General features: G+C 40.0%; 2 protein-coding genes across 6 annotated transcripts; both read left to right on the forward strand.

The window, feature by feature from the left end:
• The first annotated feature begins 154 nt into the window (after positions 1–154).
• On the forward strand, positions 155–3,564 carry borcs5 (BLOC-1 related complex subunit 5). 5 transcript variants are annotated; one of them, XM_055155837.1, is made up of 5 exons: positions 155–560; positions 1,159–1,299; positions 1,863–2,020; positions 2,615–2,847; positions 3,196–3,564. In XM_055155837.1, the coding sequence occupies exons 1-5, from the start codon at positions 503–505 to the stop codon at positions 3,236–3,238; spliced, it is 633 nt and encodes a 210-aa protein (XP_055011812.1). In that variant the 5' UTR covers positions 155–502; the 3' UTR covers positions 3,239–3,564. The 5 variants fall into 5 exon arrangements, with proteins under 5 accessions (XP_055011812.1, XP_055011813.1, XP_055011809.1 ...); XM_055155838.1 differs by having other exon boundaries at positions 155–382; XM_055155834.1 differs by having other exon boundaries at positions 155–1,299.
• A 1,562-nt stretch (positions 3,565–5,126) lies between these two features.
• znf143b (zinc finger protein 143b) lies at positions 5,127–22,535 on the forward strand. The gene is given in 16 exon segments (XM_020924938.2): positions 5,127–5,712; positions 7,932–8,047; positions 8,411–8,656; positions 8,749–8,826; positions 10,286–10,479; positions 11,742–11,810; positions 11,885–11,995; positions 12,061–12,136; positions 12,497–12,605; positions 12,607–12,620; positions 12,778–12,957; positions 15,197–15,421; positions 15,800–15,939; positions 16,069–16,245; positions 16,372–16,497; positions 21,395–22,535. Coding segments are annotated over 15 exon segments (1,938 nt in total). The 5' UTR covers positions 5,127–5,712; positions 7,932–7,938; the 3' UTR covers positions 21,479–22,535.
• The last annotated feature ends 725 nt before the right edge of the window (positions 22,536–23,260 follow it).

The raw sequence follows: 23,260 nt of genomic DNA on the forward strand, positions 1-23,260 counted from the left end.
AAGATATAATACAACATTTAAAATTATTTAAAATAATCAATATATTTAAGTATAATATAAAAGTATAATATATAAGATAAAAAGAATGAAAAATACAACGCAAAGAAAGTGAAAAAAACCACCAATTTCCGGTCTGCCAGTCACGTGACGCGTATTTACGGAAGTAGCGGGTCATTTTTTTGACAAGACGATGCAGCACTTTAGGATTTAATTGGATTTAATACCAGTTTTAAATGTCCGTTTTAACATTCGAACTGAGCAACATATATTTGCGCTGCGTTTTCTGTGGTTATCTTGGGTTAATTTGCGATTTAAAATCCGTTATAAAGCACAAAAGGAGAACTTTCATTCATGTAGCCGAGGTTAGCTTCAGAATCTGATGGTAAAAGTCTTATATTTTCGGTTCTTGTTGGTAATAATACTAAAGGTTTTATTTAAATGGTAGAAATTCCTAGCGTATAGCTGTATTCGCTGTAAAAACAGTAATAGCATATTTCTGAGGATGGGAGCGGAACAAAGCGCGGATTCTGAACATAAACACCTCGATCATGGATCTGCGGGTAAGAACAGAACATATAAATGGAGCAGAGGATACAGAGGAGGGGAGGAGAGGGTCAGATGAATCAGAAGATATAGAGGAGAGGGTCAGATGTAACGTGGGTTGCAGAGGAGAGAGTCAAAGGAGCAGAGGAGTAAATCAGTAGTTACCTCCGCCAAGGAGGTTATGTTTTTGCCGGCGTTTGTCTGTTTGTTTGTTTGTTTGTTTGTTTGTTTGTCTGTTAGCAACATAACTCAAAAAGTTATGGACCGATTTTGATGAAATTTTCAGGATTTGTTGGAAATGTGAAAAGGAAGAACTGATTTCATTTTGGGGGTGATCCGGAAGAAATCCTGGATTCTGGATCACTTTGAAATTTTAGTTAACATTGTGGTAAATGGGGCCAAAAATTTTGTTTCTCAATATCTCGGTAAATTATTGACCAAACCCCATGAAATTTGACTCAGGGATAGACAATGGGATCCTCTTTCATATTCCAAAGGCTGATCCGGATCTGATCCAGAAGACTGATTTTATCGTAATTTATATAAAAAATGGGGGTAGTCCTTGGCGGAGGTCTGCGCTCTCTGAGTGCTTTTCTAGTTTTATTTTCCTTTCAGCACCTTCTCCAGCGAAGCAGAGAGCCAAGATGGACGACATTGTGGTGGTGGCTCCAGGAACCCAGAGTCTGAGGAACATTCACAATGACCCGGACGTGATAAAGCTACAGGAAATCCCCACATTTCAGCCACTGCTCAAAGGTAAAGATCGGAGATCAAAGATGAAGGAGGGCTGGGGTCCATATAACTCTATTGGAGATTCGCTGTTTTTCAAAGAAATACCCAACTTATGATCCATAAATGTTGAACTTAATCATTTTTTTTTTTGGATTGGCTCCACAAACTTGTCATATTAATCTTATGAATGAAAGTCCTTTATAATCATTTCAACTGTCAACAATCACATCTTTATACTGACAGAGAAGATGCTGAACTGTCAAACAGCAAATTTTACCATAGAATTCTGACCTGTCCTCCAGCTCACTTCAAACTACAGGATTTCTACAATCTCCTCTCTCCCTCCCACAGGTGTATTATGTGGTCAGGCCTCTCCCTTTCCTCTCACCTCCCCTCCTCCCTCTTTTTCCATTCATACTTGTACTAATCTTTTACAGGTGTATTCACTGAGCAGTCAAACCTCCCTCTCTTCCTCTTTCTCCTCTTACTTATTTGTGTTCCCCCTCTCTTACAGGTGTATTCAGAGGTCAAACCTCCCTCTCCCCCTCTCTTTCCTCTTTCTTACCTTTATTCCCTCTCTCTTATAGGTGTATTGAGTGGTCAAACTTCTCCCTCCTCTCTCTCTCTGGACCGACTGGACCCAGCTCAGGTTCTACAGCTCTGTGTTCGTTATCAGCAGCATCTGCATCAGTGCGCTGAGGCTGTGGCTTTTGACCAGAATGCTCTTGTCAAACGCATCAAAGAGGTTAGAAGTCAGTTTTACACTACACTAACGTTTATTTTACAATGTATATTTTGTATATTTAGTATTTACAAATGTGGTCAATACCCTCTGAGTGTGTCACAGGAATAATGGACCAATTAGATGAAGTTTTTGAATATCAAATGAATGGTGGTCTTGGCATCTTTTACCTCCATGGAGTCTCCATGGAGACTAGTTTTTTTGTTTTTTTGTTTTTTGAGGACTTTTTTTTTTATACTTCTTTAATATATTGAAATACTCACAGTCATGTGTGTATTTGAATATATATATTGGTGATGTGCAGTTAATTATACAAGAGGAAGACAAACAAAACAAAAATAAAAACAACAACAACAAAAAAACAAGATAAGACCACAAAGTATATTTAACCAAATAAAGAATTGTAACAAAGTGTAGGGGTGTGTGGAACTGTTATAGGTTATAATAACAGGTTATAGGTTATAATAACAGGTTATAGGTTATAATTATGCTATCAGACTAAGTTACAGGACACATCTGTGGAGATGCAGTGTTACTCCTGTTTTAGTCCTAGTATAGACCTGATTTATACCTGGTTTCTCTTATATATATTTACAGATGGACTTGTCGGTAGAGGCCTTGTTTAGCCTGATGCAGGAGCGGCAGAAACGTTACGCTAAATATGCTGAACAGATCCAAAAGGTCAACGAGATGTCCATGATCCTGCGCCGTGTCCAGATGGGCATTGACCAGACACTGCCCCTGCTGGACAGATTGAACAACATGCTGCCAGAGGGCGAGAGACTCGAACCGTTCAGCCTGAGGGCGGAGGGCGAGCAAGGGGCAAGCAAGTGAAGTGTTTTTATTTCGGATGGCTTATATATCAGTTCCAGTATTGCCCAGTATGGACATCTGATACCAATATTTTTCCTGCACTGCTGCATTCTTAATTATTGGCATTACCAAATATCTGTTATGGACCACAGCAGCAGGCCAATAGCTAATATCATTATCGGCTCCAAAAATCCTAATTGGCCCATCTGTACTTTTTATTTCTTTTATTGCTGGAAAACATGCATTCTTACTGTGAGCAGACTTGCTAGGCTTGGTGGTGTCACAAAATAGGGAGGAGGGAATGAAGAATGGACTTATGTAAAATTACAATAACGAGAACAGAACTTTGTATTTTTATTTTTCAGAAGTGAAGTGTTCAGTCCACACACAGTGAATCAGAGGCGATGATCACTTTAAATGTCGAAACAACTGTACATGTTTAAGGAGGCGGTTTAAAGGCACAACTAATCAGACTGACTCTCACTGCACAACTCCAAATTATGTTTTATTTAAATATTCTGCAGTGTGAGCAGAAGACTTACCCAGAGGACTCAAATCTGAGTCAGACCAGGATTATATTATCAATGAAGAAACAAAGGAATGTGCAAATTTAACTTAAAACTGACTGATGCTGATGTGCAGAAAATGGAGATTTGTGTAATTTGCAATTTGTATCTGTAAATATTAATGATGTAAATATTACAAATAAATTGAAATCTGTGAAAATCAAATAAGGTAATTTATTGTCTCTGGAAGAAACATAATTTAGGTCTTTTATTATAGGACAATAAAAATACATTCTGATATGTGTTTTGCTTAATCTGGTTCATGTTCTCAAAAACTCAAAATATGAGTTCAGATATCATGTGGGGAATCTAGTAGATACAGATAATCAAAATTTGTCTCCTTACATTGTATGTAAAGCACAGACTTTGATGGATAAGATTAAGTGGAAACAGGAGGTTGGGAGTATGATTTTTGCTCTGACCAGGGTCACCATGTGTACTTGAGCAACTCCTTTTCTGACAGTATGAGTATAGTTTGTTGTATTAGGGCTGAATCTATATCTGTATTGGTGAGTTGATATTTGATACTGTCAATTTTGATAAGGCAACAAGGTTTTCAAAATTCAAAACTTGGACACACTGGGTAGGGATGGTTGGTATAAATAAAATTGTGAAATTCTCGATTCACTTGTGGGGTAGTCATAATCTGAGGGACTTCTGTTGATGCAATTCACTTTTTTTGCCTTATGGTCATTTTCAAACACAGTTTTCTGTGTTTTATTAAAAACATGGCAATATAATCTCCAGAAATAAGTACACCTGGCACATTTCTTGTATAAAACTAGGACAAATCACTGGTTTTGGATGAATTTGCTGGTACAGAGGACACAGGGCTCAAAACTGGGACTGTCCTGGGTAAACAGGGACGTCAGGTCACCATAAAATATAACTCCTATATTAAAGGTCCTATATTATGTAAAATTGACTTTTGTGATCTTTAAGCCATGTTAGAATGTTGTTACCTCCTCAAAAATATCTTTGGAGTTGTTTGTTTTATTCACACATTCCCCTTTGTTATTACTCTTCAATGCTCAAGATGCTTTGTTCCACCTTTTGACACCATGAAGCGGTAGTTTTCAAGTTAACACTTATCTTTTATTCAATAGATAGGCGAATCCTGGGCTAAAATCATCCAAATGACTATAGTGAAGGTGTATGGATCTTAAAAACACAGTGGAGCACTTCCTGTATTACCACATCAGCAAGTGGAACAGTGTTTTCAGTTTGAGAGAAGAACTAAATATGCAGGGTTTGTGTGTAAAACTCCAGTTTTATATATTACGAAGAACATTATAACATAGGCCCTTTAAACTACATCTCCAGGCTGCAGACCCCCGCTGCTCTCCCAGTTCTTCGCCTACATCTGCTCCCAGAGGCCTCGGCTTCACTGCATCCCCCACACGCCCCGGTTTTACCCACAGGCCCCGGTTCAACATGGAGCCCAAAAACACCGAAAACCTTCGCTGCACCGGTGTTTGTGAACCCGGATCGTGGCTCTCACGGCTCTGCGCGGGGAGAAACAGGGCAAACAAAGGCAGGAGACAGGGATCAGAGCGTATAATGTGATGAAAGTCAGATTTAATCGAGGACGCTGCTTCTTTTCGGTCAAAAGTCCAAAACAATACGAACCCGCCGCGGAATGGCGCCTGTCGGGAGCCCGGGAACCAGACTAACGAAACCGCGGCTCGGTGTAAATAAGCAGTTAAACGTTCCAAAGGCAAGTTTTAAATGCCCCGCGGACTTTACACAGGGTTTTATACGGTCTTTAGAGAGTAAAGGTGTTAGCGTGTGTAACGAATGTGAAGAAAGTCAACATAAAAAGGACAAAGTTTGAATTTTAGGTCATTTTTATTCGTGTGACGTAACGTGGAACAAATGCTAAAGGGAGCTAATGCTAAAAACAGACGGGAGTCGCTCTTTAAATCTTTCATATTACACTTCTTTTGTAAATTGTGTGGCTTAATGGGTCCGGAATAAACACGACGTCCTCCTGAACATTGGTGATGTTCAAATCGTCCTGAAAATAATCTTTAAATGCAGCATAAACACCACTTAGCATCACACGAGCTGTAGCATTGAGCTAGAATCTGCGATGCCCGATCTGGGGCTTCAGGAGATGTGATTGACAGCTGTGTGGACCAATGGCCTTGCGCTCTTTTCCCTCTTGGACCAATCTCAGGGCGTGTTTGCTCCGGAGGCGGGGCTCCGCAGGCTCGGCCGCTGACACCATTCATGTTCCCGGGGCGGGCTCCGCGGACCGTTTCCTGCACTGGTGCATGGTGGTCGAACAGGAGGAATTGTTGGAAATTTCTGGAGGTTAGTGTATAAATCGGTTTTTACCCAGTGTGCATTATTCCCACAGCCGCCTCCGAGGAGCGGGGCTGACAGGCGGCGGCGTGGGAGTCAAACACGGCGGAGAATCACGGCGTTTTACCGTGAAATAAAGTGTCCAGCAGCGAGTGGAGAGGCTTATGTGATCTTTATGAGCCTACGGAGCTGTTTTCACTGCGCGGCTCTGAGCGTAGGCTCTGAACGCCTTTAGCTCCACTTTGACACGAGGCTAATGCGCTAGCCTCTAGCTACAAACAGGCTACAACTTTAGACTTTTACTGAACTTAAACCGGCTCAGAGAATGCAATTTTAATATTAAACGGGACCCGAAGTGATTCCTTGTTCAGAGCCGTGAGAGCTGCTTTTGGCGGAGTTAGCAGCAGGTAGCATGCGGCTAACACGTTAGCTCCAGTCCAACACAAGCTGTGCTTCAGGATCAGAGGATTTGACCTTTTAAAACTTATGGTCCTCAGTCACAAACTCTTTTCAGATAAAATGCAGTGACATGTTATGGTCTAACCAAAAGTAACTTCACCTATCAGATGAGAATGTGACAGGACAAGCGCCAAACTGATGAGTCCCAATATCAGATATCTGCAAACATGCCAAATGTGTTTACACCATTGACTACACCAGAGCCAAAGATGTACATGGTCAAAGGAATGTGGTTACAAAAAATGACATCAGAAACCATCTTTGAGATGGTAAATGTGGGACTTGAATATATGTGTTAGACTGCAACTTAATACGAAATCCTCAGTATCACAGATGGTTTCGTACATGCACAAAGTTTGACCACTGCGGATGAACCTGGGAGAGTCTGAACAGAACCCCCCAATTATTTGCCAATTATGGTCCACTTGTCTTAATATATATTTGATCACATAAATGCATGATGCTTATGGTGTTTCAAAATATACAAAATATGATTTAGAATATTTGAAGACTGGATGCCCTACACCCTTTACAATTGTCTTCTAAATTGTGTTTTTAAAGAAACAACAGACATGAGTGCTTAAGATTTGGTGGCTTTCTCCAAACAAGAGGGTTGTGGGTGTGACTCCTGCTCTGACCTAACTGTTTTTGTGCCTTTTGAGCAAAACACTTACTACACATACTCTGAGTCACTACACTCACAGCATGTGTGTGGTATAACACTCTAGCCTGGCTAAGTCAATTAGTTTAAAATGACCAGATAAACAAAATGAGACAACAATATTTTTTGTCTTTTATGATCATTTGGAAATAACTTGAAGAGAAATAAACTGGTTTACCAAGTGCAGCACCAGTGTGCCAGGCTGATAAAACTCCTTGTGATAATTTACTTTGGATACACTTGGACAAAGATTCATATTTTACAACGACAGAAGTTCAGCTCATGCATTTTCTTTTTGTAGCCGATGCAAGTTTCTGACCACTGTTTCAGTGCATTTATTTCTTTGTTTCCTCTCAGCTAAATAATGTGCCTAGCTCCTGTTATAATATCTAGCAGTGTAATTATTATTTTAGATGTTTGTTATATTTAGTTTTGAGCTGAAGCATGCTCCTGACTCCTGTGTATGTTGCTATGCAATTGCCGTTTCAAAGGGCTCATAATATGCCTTTTTTCTGATCTATGTAATGATGTTTTCTCATCAAAATACCGGGAGTTGTGTTATGTTTCATTCACGCATTTCCCATTCCCATATGTAGGTTGATTTTTCTGAAACTAAAAACACTTCAACTTTGTGAGGTCATGTGGTAATACAGGAAGTGCTCCACTGTGTTTTAAACTCCATACAGTCATTTGGATAATTTCAGCCCTGGAATTGCCAAGGTAGTTGTTAACTTGAAAACTACCACTACATGACATCACAAGGTGGAACTCTTTATTATATTATATTGTGTGTGAGCTACTGTGTCCAAATAATTTCCCTTATGGGAAGTTTGTCTAAGTCTAACAGAGCATTTCGAGCTGTAGACAGATTAATAATAAAGGATTGTTCAAACATGTCTGAATGGAAGAAGACTGGGTATGAATTTGAGGCAACTGCATGATAACATGGCTTAAATCTTACAAGAATCCATTTTGCTTAATATAGAACCATTAAATGTTTAATATCTGTTATATTTTCTGTCCATAGCTGAATAGTGCTCCTAGTTAATGTTTTATAGCAGTGTATTTATAGTTTTAAATGTTAATCTCTTGTATTTCCTTTTTGTAGCTGAATAATGCTCCTAGCACAGATAAACCGTGGCGACGCTCAGGGGATGGCAGAGTTTCAGGATGCCGATGGTCAACCGGTCACTCTGTGTCTGACTGAGACAGTCACTGTGGCAGGTAATGATAATTACCATGTTATTTATGACATCAACGGTGTCATAAAGATAAAAATATGAAAAAATGAACAAACTGGAGCAGAAAGAAGAGCAATTTTATGTTATCTGCCCACTTTTCCAGACAATATTTAGCACTGATAGTTACTTAAAACATTTCACTATCACTATATGTTTTAATTATAATCGCATTATTTTTTATACACTTCATTATATACTTGATTTTTTTTATAATTTCTTTGTCAAGAATTTTATTTATAACACACTTTACATTTGAACACAAATCTCCAAGTGCATATGCTGAATCAGATTTTTCAAAACATTATTTTTCTTATGTAACCCTGATGCCTGTTCTGGTGTCCCTCAGATGGAGATCAGATGGAAGGCGTGGACACGGTGAGTCTTCAGGCTGTGACATTGGCAGATGGTTCCACGGCGTATATTCAACATGACTCCAAACCGTTCCCCGAGGCTCAGATCATGGACGGACAGCTTATCCACTTTCAACATGACTCCAAAGCCTTCACTGAACCTCACCTCATGGACGGACAGGTCATCCAGCTCGAGGTCGGATCTGCAGCCTATGTACAACACCTGTCTGTGCCCAAAGCAGGTAACGTCTTATCCTCTCCTCTGCATCCCCTGCTCCTCTGCTCCTCTCCTCCTCTCCTCTGCTCCTCTTATATTTTCTGAATTTTTCATTAGGAGATGGTCTACAGTTAGAGGATGGTCAGGCTGTTCAGTTGGAGGATGGAACCACAGCTTACATTCACACCCCCAAAGGTAAAACCACTGCACTTTTCACTGTATCCTTTGTCACATCTTTGGCAATAAAGCTCAATTTTAAGTTGGTAAAATGATTAAATCCCAAAATCCATATTTTTTTTTTAAATGATTGATTGCCCTCAGTTAACAAAAAAAACACTAAATAGCCAATGTTTTAGTAGAAAACTGTTTTTATATACTAGGGCCGCGCACATTAACATGTTAATGAATTAATTAGTTAACGCAAAATTATCACCGACAATTATTTTACCGCCGTTAACGCAGTTCTTCTTCTTCTTATTTTTATTGTAAACATCTGTTCCTCACTGACTTTTATTTTGAAAACGTCCACCGCGTGCGTTTCTTTAAGTTTCACGTCTTTTATTTACACCTTTTTCACTTTTTTCTGACCACGTGAGAGGCTTGGCCTGGCCGTGGGCTCTGAGCTCCAACCGGGGTGCGAGCTCCGGTTCACGAGTCTTTCTCTTTGTTCTCCTTCTTCCAGACGCTCCTGAGGTGTCCAAATAGAGGTGTCCAGTGTGGTTTTCGTCGCTGCGGTCTTGCTTACATAATGCTATCACAGGGTATTCGCGAAGGCCCCGAAGATTTCGTGATATGATCCCGCTCATAACTCAGTCACTGATTTACCCAGATACCATTGGAAGAACAACTGCGATTGGTCCATTTCTATGCCATTATATTAACCCTTTGATTCCCAAGAAATATCAGTCCAAGTTTATAACAGTGATCTACAAATGATTACTAGTGTAGTGTTTATTACTCACTGAATAAAAAAAATTGAAAAAAATGTATTAGTAGTACAAAAATCCATTCAATATTTTTTCTTGAGCCTTGAGAATGCCTTGAAGGCTCTGTAGGTTCCCCTCTGAAAGAAATGCTGTTTGCACAACAAATGTAAGGCTCTTTCATTTTCATTTCTAATAAAAGTGTGCTATACACTATTTTTTATTCATTAGTTGGTTTTGCGTATAACATTCGATTAATCACACTCAAACTCATGCTGCTTTTGCCCAGCCCTATTATATACATGTAGTTTAGACCTCTACAAACATGCACTCGTTTACAATGTTTGAAATCAACTTTTTAAACATGTTGCAAATCTAATCACAAAAAAATCGCAATTTTATCCCCCCAAATCGTTCAACATTACAATTTTTGCAGTGCTTCAACCTTTAGCATTTCTTCACTACAAAAAATCAGTATATGAGTTTACCAGATTCAGGTAGAAATTACTAATAACTAGGGATCTCATCTCTGTGACTATCTGTTATCTTGATAAAATCATTATATTGTGTTTTTTTTTATTTTCTATTGATTGCAGTTTTGTTTTTTGACAGCTTTAGTTACCACCTAAAGACTATAATAGTTGATTTGTCTCTACTATTCTATTTAATGAGGTGAGATTTAACCCCAGACATTGATTTGAAATAAAGATTCTTGTTTTTTCTCTTCTCAGATTCGTATGAACAGTCAGGTCTGCAGGAGGTGCAGTTGGAGGATGGGAGCACGGCTTATATCCAACATACTGTGCACATGCCCCAGTCCAATACCATCCTCGCCATCCAAGCCGATGGCACAGTGGCCGACCTGCAGGCGGAAGGCGCTATAGACCCCGAGACCATCAGTGTCCTGGAGCAATACACCACCAAGGTACAGAGTTCCCTCTCATCCTCCAGTATCCCAAACTGTTAGCTAATGCTAGCTAGCTTGTGACTGTAATGTTATTTGAGAGAGACTTCAACAGTATAATTCTAACCTGCTGTAGTTCCAGTTACCTTATTTTTTGGACTATAAGTTGCATCAGCCAAAAAATGCATAATGAAGAAGTAAAAAAAACATATATAAGTCGCACTTTTTGGGGGAAATTTATATTATAAAATTAGAGACCGGGAGCCAACATTTCATCTTGAAAGTCAAGTTATAGTAATATAACAATAGAATAGAGAACAACAGGCTGTTAACGTCACATATTAATAGTTATTCAGATAACTATAGCACAGACAGCAACAAGTTTACCAAACTCCATCTTACCCTAAATCACTAAATCCATTGAATTCTTCATCCTCGGTGACACTTCTGAGCATCGCTGAGCAACTACTTTTCTGTGTAGCTGTCATCAGACTCTGCATCAGTTCCAGTTAGAATTATTCCTGCATTTTTGAATCCCAACAGGATGGTTTCAGTTGGCACTCAAGCCCATGCTTTGTGGATCCAACCAATGACTTCCTTGAAAGTTGCATGGCGCACCCTCCCAGTTACTGTGAAGCTGTACTCTCCATCCCTGCTTTCCGGCAGTCCCTCACAAGTTTCTTGCTCACTCCAAATTTTTTTTCTGCTGCTCGATACAGTTTTTGGCTGCATATTTTACTACTTGCAGCAGGACAGAGGCCCTTTCTGCAGGAGACATGCGCAGCAGAGGACGAAGTGATAGGGGTACAGAAGTAATAGGAGTAGCAGATGCTGACACACAAGCCTAGAGCACCCTCTCTCGGCTGTCATTGTGAAAATTTTAATATATAAGTCACACCGGAATTTAAGTTGCAGGACCACCCAAACCGTGAAAAAAAGTGCGATTTATAGTCCGAAAAATATGGTAATTCATTTTTATGGCCAGATTGTGCTAAAACAAAGCTCAAATTAAATTCTAACTTGAGTAATACCTTCAGACAGAGCAGTGCCTTCAGTTGGCTTCACACCTCAGGAAATGCTGATGTCAGCTGGAGAATATCTATTGATTACATTATACCTGATCATGAAATACTCAAAATCTCTCTTATTGACTAGACCCAAGAACTGTATTACAAGAGAAATCTACATTTGAACAATGTCCATTGCCCCCATCTGTCTTAAATATGATTAGCTTATAGAATGCTGTAATGCCATTTAAAACACAGCCTCTTTTTCTGTTACAGGTTGAGAACATAGAAAACCCTTTGGTTCCCTTTGGTCGAGTGGAGACGGACAACGGCGTTCACATGAGAGTGAGAGATCATGTCAGATTTAACTTAATTTTCTGTATTTTAAAATGGTCCTAACTGTGTATTTTATTATTCAGATTGTACTTCAAGGTCACGATAACAGACGCATGACAAATGTTGGAGAGAAGGCCTTCAGATGTGACTATGAAGGATGCGGGAAACTCTACACCACAGCACACCATCTCAAAGTGTGTACTATGCCATTGATATTTATGCTTCTGTACCTCTGGTTCTAACCTGTGTGAATGTTCAGGTCCATGAGCGATCACACACTGGGGACAAACCCTACATCTGTGAATATCCAGGCTGTGGAAAGAAGTTTGCAACAGGTAAAAGAGGTTTATCAAAACTTTAACTTTCTGCTGATGTCATGTCACCTGCATAATTCCATGGAAATATAAAGTTAAAACCTTCAGAACATTCTCCATGACAATAAACAAGTTTTATGCCTTACTGTGGAATGTTACGGCCAAAGAAACAACATTTCAAGGTTTTCCTCCAAACCAAATAGAATAAGGTTTGTGGAGAGACAAGCCCCCTCAGTAAGGCTCCATGTGATTTTAGTCTATTTTTTTGGCCCAAAATTAAATACTATGGCTTTAATCTTATGTTGATTCAGCTCTTAAACGGATTCACAAAATAAATGATTTGAGACTGGGTGAGACTGAGGAGTGGTTCATATGTTTCAGGTTATGGTCTGAAGAGCCACTCGAGGACTCACACTGGAGAGAAGCCGTACAGGTGTCAAGAACTCAACTGCTGCAAATCATTTAAAACGTCTGGAGACCTGCAGAAACACCAGGACACACACAGGTACAAGAACTATGAATACTATTACTGCTACTACTATTACTGCTACTGCAACACACCAGGACCTACTCAGGTACAATGTACTACCACTGCACCTCTCGCTCTGCTCTTTTGGCTCTTTTCCTTTGTCTCTCCTCTTAATTCACCTCATGTTTTTTAGGAGAGAAACCTTTTAAATGTCCAGTGGAGGGCTGCGGTCGGTCGTTCACGACCTCAAACATTAGAAAAGTTCACATCAGGACTCACACAGGAGAGAGGCCGTACTATTGCTCTGAGCCCAGCTGTGGGAGGAGCTTTGCCAGCGCCACGAACTACAAGAACCACATGAGGATACACACAGGTAGGTCTAAGGACTGAAAATTAAATCCCAATACTTAAAGCAGACCTATTCTGCAATATCGACTTTTCAGGACTTTTAACCATGTTGTAGTTGTTTCCCTTCACCATTTACTCACTCAAATTTGTATTTGGAGTGATTTGTACATATTTGAGCAATCTTTAATCTCTTATTTTCAAGACTCCATATTGATAATCGACTCCCATTTTCACTGTCCACGGTACACACCCACTCCTCTCTACTTCGTTCTCTTAATCTTAATCTCTTAATCAGTGCTACACATAGGATTCAATAATGTCGCATAGTCATTTTTTTACACATGGAGAAAAGAAATCAGCTGTTCACTAGCGTGAAGTGCAGCTTTCCATCAGAAGTGCCGACTTTTGTGTCTTGTGATGACGTTTACGGCAATGGCAGCTCCTATTGGGCACCACAATTTTCTAATACGGAAGTTGGCAGTTTTGGTTCTTCTGTTTTCTTGTAGTTTTAGATGACTATTGTGATTTTAAATGTCCAAATTATTACATCATGACCCATGGGTGTGAGATTATAACTATATAGCAAACAGAAGCACAATATGTCTTCTTTAAAACTCACAATTAGATTGTTTTTCAAAACTGTGACTAAAACAAGGGAGTAAAAACGGGGCTAAATAAAGAACCAAACTACCAGGGAATAAACAAGGATTTAAACCAGGGCCTGAACCAGGGATTAAAAGACAAGTCTCTGCAGTCTACTCTTGACTAAAAACACTGATGCGCAACACATCTGTATGTTCTGCAGAAGCGTCTTTTCAGATGTGTTAACCATGTTCTAACAGTGATCCCTCATCATAATCTTATTCAAAAGTTATGTTTTGTTTGATTCATGCATGGTTGAGTAATCCTGTATTGCCGTGTAGCTAATCAGTGCTCTAAAAATTCTTGTTTTCACCTACCATGTTTCCCCAAAGCCATTTGTACTTTAGAGGGACTTAGGGTTTCCAATAAGTTGTTTTAACTACTGCTACTACAAATACTACTACTTTTGCTACTACTGCAGAACATAATGTTGTTATTTAAAATTAAGAAAATTGTATATAAAAATGTGTCATGTTACAATTAAATTTAATAAAAAGTATACCGTATTTTCCGGGCTATTAGACGCGCTCTTTTGAGAGACGCAAAACTGCCAGAGCTGTACGTTAAACCTTCTTTATCGTGGCGTATTATTTCCCCATTGTTCTCGTGTAACAAATAAACATGGTCAAACACAAATGTTGTCCGTGTCTTCACTATCATTGTCACTGTCAGCATTTTTGTGTTTGACCGTGTTTATTTGTTACACGACACAGCGATATGGCACCTGTTATAGGAGCGTCTGGAACAGCGAACAGATCAACTGGTTGATCTGGAAGTAAAGAGCAACGTTTGTTACTTCAAACCAGGTCTTGATGGGAACATGTTCGGGATGCATTTGGATTATTTTTCAATGGAGAAATAATACGCCACGATAAAGAAGGTTTAACGTGACAATACAGCTCTGGCAGTTTTGCGTCTCTATGGGAGTGAATGGAAGTGAGAGGAGGACACGCCCCCCATGCTTCCAGGTGTGGCCCCGCCTTTACCAGTTACGCTGATCGCCAGGCAATCCGGACAGGGGACTCAGCGCTGCGCTGCGCAGCATCCGCCGTCAATGGGTTAAGCCTCTAACCGCATCAAAAAATGTCCACGCACCCCGGAGTCCAGAGCGCCCCATACATGAATCCACTAGGGTGTCCCAGCACGACTTCAGTAAACTACAAAGCCGCGCCGCCCGCAGCGCACGCAAACACGCAAGGAGCAGACAGCGACCGCGTACAGACAAACACCCGCAGCCACACTCATCACTCCACATGGACGAGGAACGGAACAGAGGAGCGAACCGAAAAAGCAAGTCCAATGTGCCACTCTGAGCCACAACTGAGTCGTTGCGAACACGCCAACAATCCAGCGGTCCCAGACAACACCCTTCCTACACGCCACAATTGAACAAAGCCCAGAGTCACCGTGAACGTGCCAAACAAAGTCCTACTGACCCATCGAACTGTTAGGGTTAGGGTGCGGTTTATTTGTGAAAAAAGTTTGGAAATAGACCATTTAATGACAGTGCGTCTTATAATCCAGAGCGCCTACTAGCCCGTAAAATACGGTAATTTGTTCTCTCAATCTATTCTTACTTGTTCATGCATCAAACAAAGTAATAACAAATCTGTGTATTACAGGAGAGAAGCCGTATGTGTGCACAGTCCCTGGATGTGAGAAGCGTTTCACAGAATACTCGAGTCTCTACAAACATCATGTGGTGCATACGCCCTGTAAACCCTACAACTGCAACCACTGTGGAAAGACCTACAAACAGATCTCCACTCTGGCAATGCACAAGAGGACTGCCCATAATGACACAGAGCCCATCGAGGAGGAGAGCGAGGCCTACTTTGAACCATCAGGTAAGAAGAGAGGGGGTGTACTATGTTGTATTAATCTTAAGGTTTAAATCCTTTCAACTGGCAATAATCTTTGGGGTTGAGTAGTGGAACCACTTTCTGAAGCTATTGTGAAAAAATAATTTCACTTTTGTTTATTTCATTTCACTTTTATTTACTGATGTTGAATTTTGTGCCAGTTTTTGTTTTATGTGGTTTGAGCCAGTAATTACAAAGCTATTGACCATAAACCAGCAGGTCAACAAATTTGCAATCTGACAGTTAAACGGCAAATTCCACCAGGTACAAAGAACTGTATCATAACATTACTCTGGTTTTATAAATTTGAACAGGAAGTGTGACTCAGTTTTTAATAAATGTTGAAATTGATTTTTGTTTTAGATGCAATGGATGACCCGAGCGTGAACTACGGACGAGCAGACGGAGAAGACTCAGGAGTAGAACCTGTCCCAGAAAATCCAGAGATGATCCAGAGACAACACTTGGCTCTGGTCACACAAGAGGATGGGACACAGCAACAGGTGAGAGGGGGGATGGGAAATCATAATACATTTTTTTTCAAAGCTTAACCTAGATGGAGCAGTTCTTGGAATGGTCTGAGACTTCTGTCCTATTCTCTCCTCTTTAAATGTTCTTCTTTGTCATGACAGGTGAGCATCTCGGAGGCAGAGCTTCAGGCAATGGGTGGGACTATCACTATGGTGACGCAGGAGGGCACGACTATCACGATCCCAGCACATGAACTCACCCACCAGAGGGCGCATCATCTGACCAATCAGGGCGGACACCAGCTTACCATGGTAACAGCCGACGGAGGAGACGAGCAGGTAAGAGAGTAAAGTTGTTGTGTTTTAAAATTCATTCCCAGCCATTCATACATGCAGCTAACATGCAAGCCCGCTCGTAGTGAGGACACAGCTGATATAACATGCTTTTCCTTCTATATCCTTTAGGTGGCGATCATGGCCCCTGATATGAGCACGTTTCAGACAGTAGAAGAAGCAGCATACGCTCAGGATCAAGGTGATGGTCCAGTAACGCTGCTCGCCACGTCCAACGGAACGCACATCGCTGTACAGGTAAGTGAAGCCAACACACCATCAAATAATCATCAAGGTAATGCAAACGCACCAAACTCAGAACTGTACAGGTGAAATAAACACATCCAACGGAACACATTGCTGTACAGGTGAGGAAAAGAACCCCTCATATCAGACAGGTAACACAATACAGCTGAGAAACGCTAACATCATCAGGGTAACTAACACAATTAAGAGAGGGGGTGTACAGGTGAAATAAACACGTCCAACGGGAGGAGCATTGCTGTACAGGTGAGAGACCGAAGCATATACTAGATTGATATGCAAATGTTGATTGTAATTAGCATATGCTAAATTGTATTTGTATTGAAAAAATTATCCCCAGAAGTACTTGGTATCGTATCGACACCAAAAATAATGCAATCGCTCATCCATCACACACACATCGCTGTGCAGGAAGAAACATTCTCTCACATAATTATACAGTTAACACAGAGCTGTACAGGTGAGAGAAACAAACGCACACTTGTATGTGTCCTCTATATACAGGTTAAGATACTGGCAACACAGGTTCTGTTGTGACTGTAGGAACTTTTTAAAACTGTTAAGAGAGCAGGCTTAAACAAAGGGAAGTTTCCCTCTTTTCTTTCCAGTAACATTCCATTTGGAGACAAAATTTATCAGACCTGTTCTGGAAAATTTTGGGATCATTCTTGTAGAGCTGGTTTCACTGCTCATCTTAAAGTCTCACAATAATCTGCATTCAGAGCCCGAGTGAAACTCACAAAACCTGCTCCACCAGTAAAGACACTACGGAACTTTACTGGGGCAGTGGAAAATCTGTGCTCCCAGAAATGTATGTATTAGTAGTGCTTAAAGTACAGTTCTTCAAAAAGGCATTTAACACTTTATTAAATGATTCTGGTTTCAGTTAGTTTTCAGTAAAGCTGGGCAGTTTTTTTGTTCTTCTTCAAAAGGTATAAGTGTCTTTCATAAACATAAACAAGATGGACTTTTAATCAGTGCAAGTTTGTCAGAGTTCACAAGTCTTATGTCTGCTCTAAACCACATGCTTTTACTCTATTAAACACTCAAGCTGATCACTGACCATTAGAGAGAATTATCTCAATTTGATTAAGATCTTATCAATTGTTTAGCTGTAGTGTTTACACTGACTCTAATGAGACCTGACGAGTTCACCTGATAACAGTGTTTGGGGTAAACGCAGACAGTGTGTTCTGGTTTGTACCAATACTACTACTACTACTGCTGCTTCTCTGTAATGCAACTCTTACCACCCCTCCACCACTAGAGCGTAGTGTTGTCAAGATACTAAAATGAAATTCAAACTTGATTTTGATGCTAAGGAAATGTATATGGAGTTCATAATGCACATTTCTACCATTATACTGTATACTTGTGCAGTTTGTGATACTTTGCAGTGACATCACAATGGGGGCGTTCTCTTTGGTGGAATGTTCAGCAGTTGAGGCACAAATTAGCAAAATTGTCCAAAACGTTTTAAGATGGTCTGAAAACACCTGAAAATGAACAGCACATTTTCAAGAGCCTGTGATCAATATGCGCATTCATGGTGCTGTTTAGGTGTTTGTCAGTTACTCACTTTTTTGTTAAAAGACTATTGCTTATGCTAACTAGCTTGTTATTTTTATGCGCAAGAGACTTGTTTAACGACACAAATCTGCTCACCTATTGTATTTCCATCTAAATCCACACTTCAGATTAAAATCTAACAGAGCTTCAGAGAGAGCAGCGCCCCCAGTTGGCATCACACTCCCAGGGAATGACATTGATGACATCAGCTGCAAAAAATCAACTAGAGCAGTGACAGTGATACTGCATGTGTCTAAAAGTCATTAAGTTAAGGTTTAAAGTTTTAAAAGGAAGAGATGAAAGCAGAGATTTGTCCTGATACCGGATCGTGTTTTGGTGACGTTTAGAACAGTTTTGGTGCTGATTTTGAAGCCTTAAACCTGAATTGTCTGTAATGAGATGTTCTTCTGATAAAGAGAAGTGTGTCTGTGTTTGTCTCTAAACAGCAGCAATGTTTACGTCACACTCAAGGGGTCTGAGCTGAGTCCTGATGTGTCTGACCCTCCCAATGCAAGTTTTCAGTGTATTTACACAAAGGGAGGGGTGGATGGAGGGATGGATGGAAGGAGAGTTGGAGGGATAGAGAGACAGAAGAAAAGAGGGGGAAGATAAAGAGGGAGAGAAGAAGAGAACAAACAGTGTAGGTGTGGAGAATAGAGGGGAGGAGAGAGAGAAAAGGCGGGAGGGGCAACAGAGAGTGACCCTGCTGTTTGCATAATACTAATGACCCATGACCAAAGTAGGAGACCAGAGTAGGGCTTAAGTTTAACCCAGAGCCACTGAAGGATGGGTCAAATGCAAAGGACACATTTCCTCAACTTCAGTTTATCTTGCTGATGGAAACTAGGGCAGAACGACATCACAGAAATCTTTCATGTTCTTAGTAATTAGTTTATCATTATTATTATTATAAACATGTACTATGGTTTTTATTATGGTCATCTACATGTATTTGACCCATCCTTCAGTGAGTCTGGGATAAACCTGTCAGGAGCAGTGGAATGTATCTCCGAATCTTGAGCTAGTCTTAGTCAGGATTACCTAGTTGGAGCAGTTGACCTATTGTGCATGTAGTTGATGGAGTGAGGATGCCAACCCAGACACAGGAAGAACATGCAAACTCCACACAGAATGGCCCAGGAGTCGAAACAGCAACAGTCTTGCTGTGGAACTCTAGTTCCACCAAAGTCTTGCTCTTAACCACATGCTTTTGGAATTATTGACTGTAGACCACTCCATCAGAAATGGCCCAGCTGATCACTGACCATTAGAAATGACAAAATCTTGACTAAAATGTGGTTAATTACACAGGTCTAATTGAAATTTGAATATAGTCCCAGTGAGAATCCGCACAGTATTAAAATGTGCCTTCTGTCAGTATAATTGGCTCTGAGTCCACATGCTCTCTGTTTCATGTAGTCCTGATGCTAACGCTCTTTTGTAGTACTGTATTCTAACTCTCCTGTACTCCTTAATGCTAACCCTCTAGATTTGTAGTCCTTTTATGCTAACTCTTTTGTCCTGATTGTGTCTTCTGTTTTCTCAAACAGAACTAAACAGAATCCATTTTCACTCGTATTTCAACTTCAATCAGTTAAATCGGCTTCAATCCTGTTCACTGTGTTGTTTACATGAAGTTTTCCTTTTATACAGGAGGAGGACAGTTTTAATAATAATAAATGTCAGATGTATGCAGGCTTAAACTGCTAAGTGTAGATTTTCTGACCAGTAGGCTCTGTGCACCATAAGTCCTGGCAACTTTGCTGTAATCCTTCAGCGGACGATACACTTCTGTGTTTAGAAAGCGAGATGTTTCTGTCTCATTGCTAATGTTAATGCTCATTTTGAGGCAAAATAGATATTAAAACAAAGCCACTAACTGAAGTATTCTACACATAAAAATAATTAGGTAGTCTTTATTTTATTAGAATTTTAATAGGATGTTTATTTTATGTTTTACCATAAAATAAAAGTGACTGTTAGCTTTTAGATATAGTGAGTTAGTTGGCATGCTGCTGTGCACAGAGCCTGTTTTATTAATATAGCAACTGAGTGTGTGATTTTATGCCGCTATTTAACGAACGAAAACACTATGCTGTTTATTATCACAGCTTGTCATTGTTCAGCTCCTTGACTTCTGCAGTTCAGGTCTGAGTCAGTGTCATTTGTCAAAAAACATCTCTTCTGTAGAACACTGTTCTGTTCTGGTTCAGTCCTGGTTTAGTTCTGATTTAGTCTTTTTTTTCTTCACATGGACTTGATTGTCTTCATTTATACTTGACAAGTTCTCCTCCTCTCTCCTCTCCCTCCTACTGTCTGTGCCTCTGATGCTAACGCTACTGCTCCTTCCCTCCTCCCCCTCTTGCTCTCATCTTCTTTTTTCCTCTCTCTGTTCCTCTCTTTCTCTCCTGCACCTCTTTCTCTTACTGTCTGTATTTCAGATGCTAACTGCTGCTCCTCTGAACCAGGCTTCTCCCCCTCCCTATCGGTCTAGTTGTCGCTCCCTCATCTTCCCCTCTCTTCCCCCTTCCCCTCCTTCCTTCTGTCCCTCTTCTTCACCTCCTTTCTGCTTTTCTCCCCCCCCCTCTATCTCTCTCCCCATTCCACTTGTATTTCATATGCCAACTCTGCCCCTCCTCTGCTCCTCTCTCAGTCAGATTTTGCTTTGACTTTGTCACAATTGTATTTTGTTCCTTTTATAATTTAACACTCATTAGAAACGGTGGTAATGGTTCCGTTAGAGACAGACACAAAATGGAGGATGCCACTGCATTAAGAGTGCCAAAGTTTATTTAGTCACAGTTCACCTAAAGTAGCAGCTAAGGTCAGTCAGGTCACTGAATGGTCAGATTGAGGAAGGAGATGTAAGAAAAGGGAATACTGCTGTTGTTGTTTTTGGGGACTGTTGATTCTTAATTAAACTTACAATATCACTATAAGCATGTGTTCAATTTTCACTTTTTGTGCAGTAGTTGAATATCAACTAAAACATTGACGGGCACATTAGAGATTGGAAAATGTTCAAAAATCACTATTGATTTTTGACATATCCTTAGTTCAGATCAGAATAAGAAAAAAACAAGTATTGTAATTGTGTTTATGCATATTCATAAATTTAGAAAAATACCCAATCCATGTGCAAGTTAAAGGTGTAACTTGGTGGAGGGTCTGCAACCTCATCTCCATGGAGATGTTAATGCTTTGCCTAGGATGTTCCTCATGAGTCTGTTCAAAAAGACAAATTTGATGCAGTCAGGGCAAACTGGGAATGACTCAGAAATATTGGCAAAATTTTCACCCTTCTCTGTGTGTTCTGTTTCAGTTGAGTGAGAGTCCGTCGCTGGAGGAGGCCATCAGGATCGCCTCAAGAATACAACAAGGAGAGTCTCCAGGCCTGGAGGACTGACAATAAACCAGGACTGGGACTAGACTAGGGGTGCGCTCACACTTGCCCAGTCACCACATCACAGCTAAACTTAAAACTAACCTAAAACTAGACCAGGACTAAACCAGAAGTGATCAGAACAAGTGTGAACGCATCAGAAAACTAGGACATGGACCAGGACTTGGACCAGGACTTGGAACAAGCCAGATCTATAGGAGCCTGGGCAGGTCTGGGAAAAAGTGATTGAAATGCTTAAAAATGTATTTAAACAGTATTGAGTTGAGTTCATTCCACAAACCAGTTTTACAGGTTTAACAGGTTTTATGTCAGATGTCCTTCATCATGGCCCACCACATTACTATGACAGAAAGGGGCATACAAAAAGAGTATATGCCTGGGTCTGAACCAGTGACTCTCTGGTAGTAGTGCTGCACATTTTTGGTTGGAAAAAGTATTATGATTGCAGTTGTATATTTTGAGTTTTCAAATCTGGATTAATTTAATACATTATGTCCATCAGCAACAAGATTTTAAAGAACGCTGAAAAATGAACTGCTAAACTAATCCAAAAATACCATGAACATGTTTGTAGAGGGCTAAAGTGTACAGCCAGCTTTTACAGAGTAAGACTCCATTGAGACAAAGGGAGGGCATCTGACACAGAGGAATAGGAGCTTGCCTAATTGACTGCAGACTTTGGAATTTGATAATTGTGACCAACCCTTACATTTTTTTTCATATGTTTAATAATGAGTTGATAGCATTTTGCATCAGGCCTATGATTATGGTACCTCTGGGAAAACCTGGACTGTTCTTGGTCACTGGTCTGGTCTCTTTGGTCTTAGTCCTGGTCTCTGGTTTTAGTCCTGGTCTCTGGTCTGGGTCCTGGTCTCTGGTTTTGCACTCGGACTTTGACAAATCGAGTCTTCCAACACAAGCTGCGCTTTTATTGTACATAGAACTGTAGGATTTTGATAAATGGACTCTTAAAGTATTTTGTCCCTGAATGTGGAGGGAGAGCTTTCTAACAGTGTACAGCTAATGCTATTTCTAATAAAAAAAAAATGTGAAGAACTAACTTTATGCATTGTAATATTTTGCTCATTTAAAGTGGATTTCACAGATTAATATATTTTTCTAACTGTGACTTGCTTTGGTGGAATAGTACCTGTGGTAATATTTATCAGTTTTACATCAATTTAGCAGCTTCTGAAGAAAAGTAGATGACAAAAAGTTTTAAACCTTTAACAAAATAGAGGTGTTGTCATGCATTTGTATTAGTCAAATCACAATTGGTTTAGACAAGTTTTGTCCTTTGTTTACCTTATAGTTGCTAGATAACAGTTATGGAATTACACTACAACATCTGCACCTGTTCCCAACCAGAAGGCAAAACTTCACCAAAAATAATGGCACTGCTTTATGAAGCTATTGTGAAAAAATCATTTCACTTTTATTTATACGTATAGGGAAGAAGTTGAAAAGATTTAAAGTAGCTTTAATGTTTTAAACGCTGACATTTTGAGATCAGTCTATGTCAAAAGTGAGTAAAAGTGGTACTTTACACTAATGGCCTGTGTGTAGTAATATGTGCATGATACAGTTGCCTTATGCCTATATGCAATAATAGGACCATGTTTCACTCTAGATCAGCCCTATGATGAAATGTGATTTAATTTGGGAATTCTTTCAACATTACACTACATGACATGAGTGATTTTAGTCATTTATTGTGAGTGTGGGATTTAAACTGTGATCCAATCAAAATCTTATTCACTGTTAAGATTCATTTTATTGGCAAAA

Source organism: Boleophthalmus pectinirostris, unplaced genomic scaffold (genome assembly GCF_026225935.1).
Source record: "Boleophthalmus pectinirostris isolate CB_2022bp ecotype Guang Dong unplaced genomic scaffold, ASM2622593v1 HiC_scaffold_2, whole genome shotgun sequence".
Taxonomy (NCBI): Eukaryota; Metazoa; Chordata; class Actinopteri; order Gobiiformes; family Gobiidae; genus Boleophthalmus; species Boleophthalmus pectinirostris.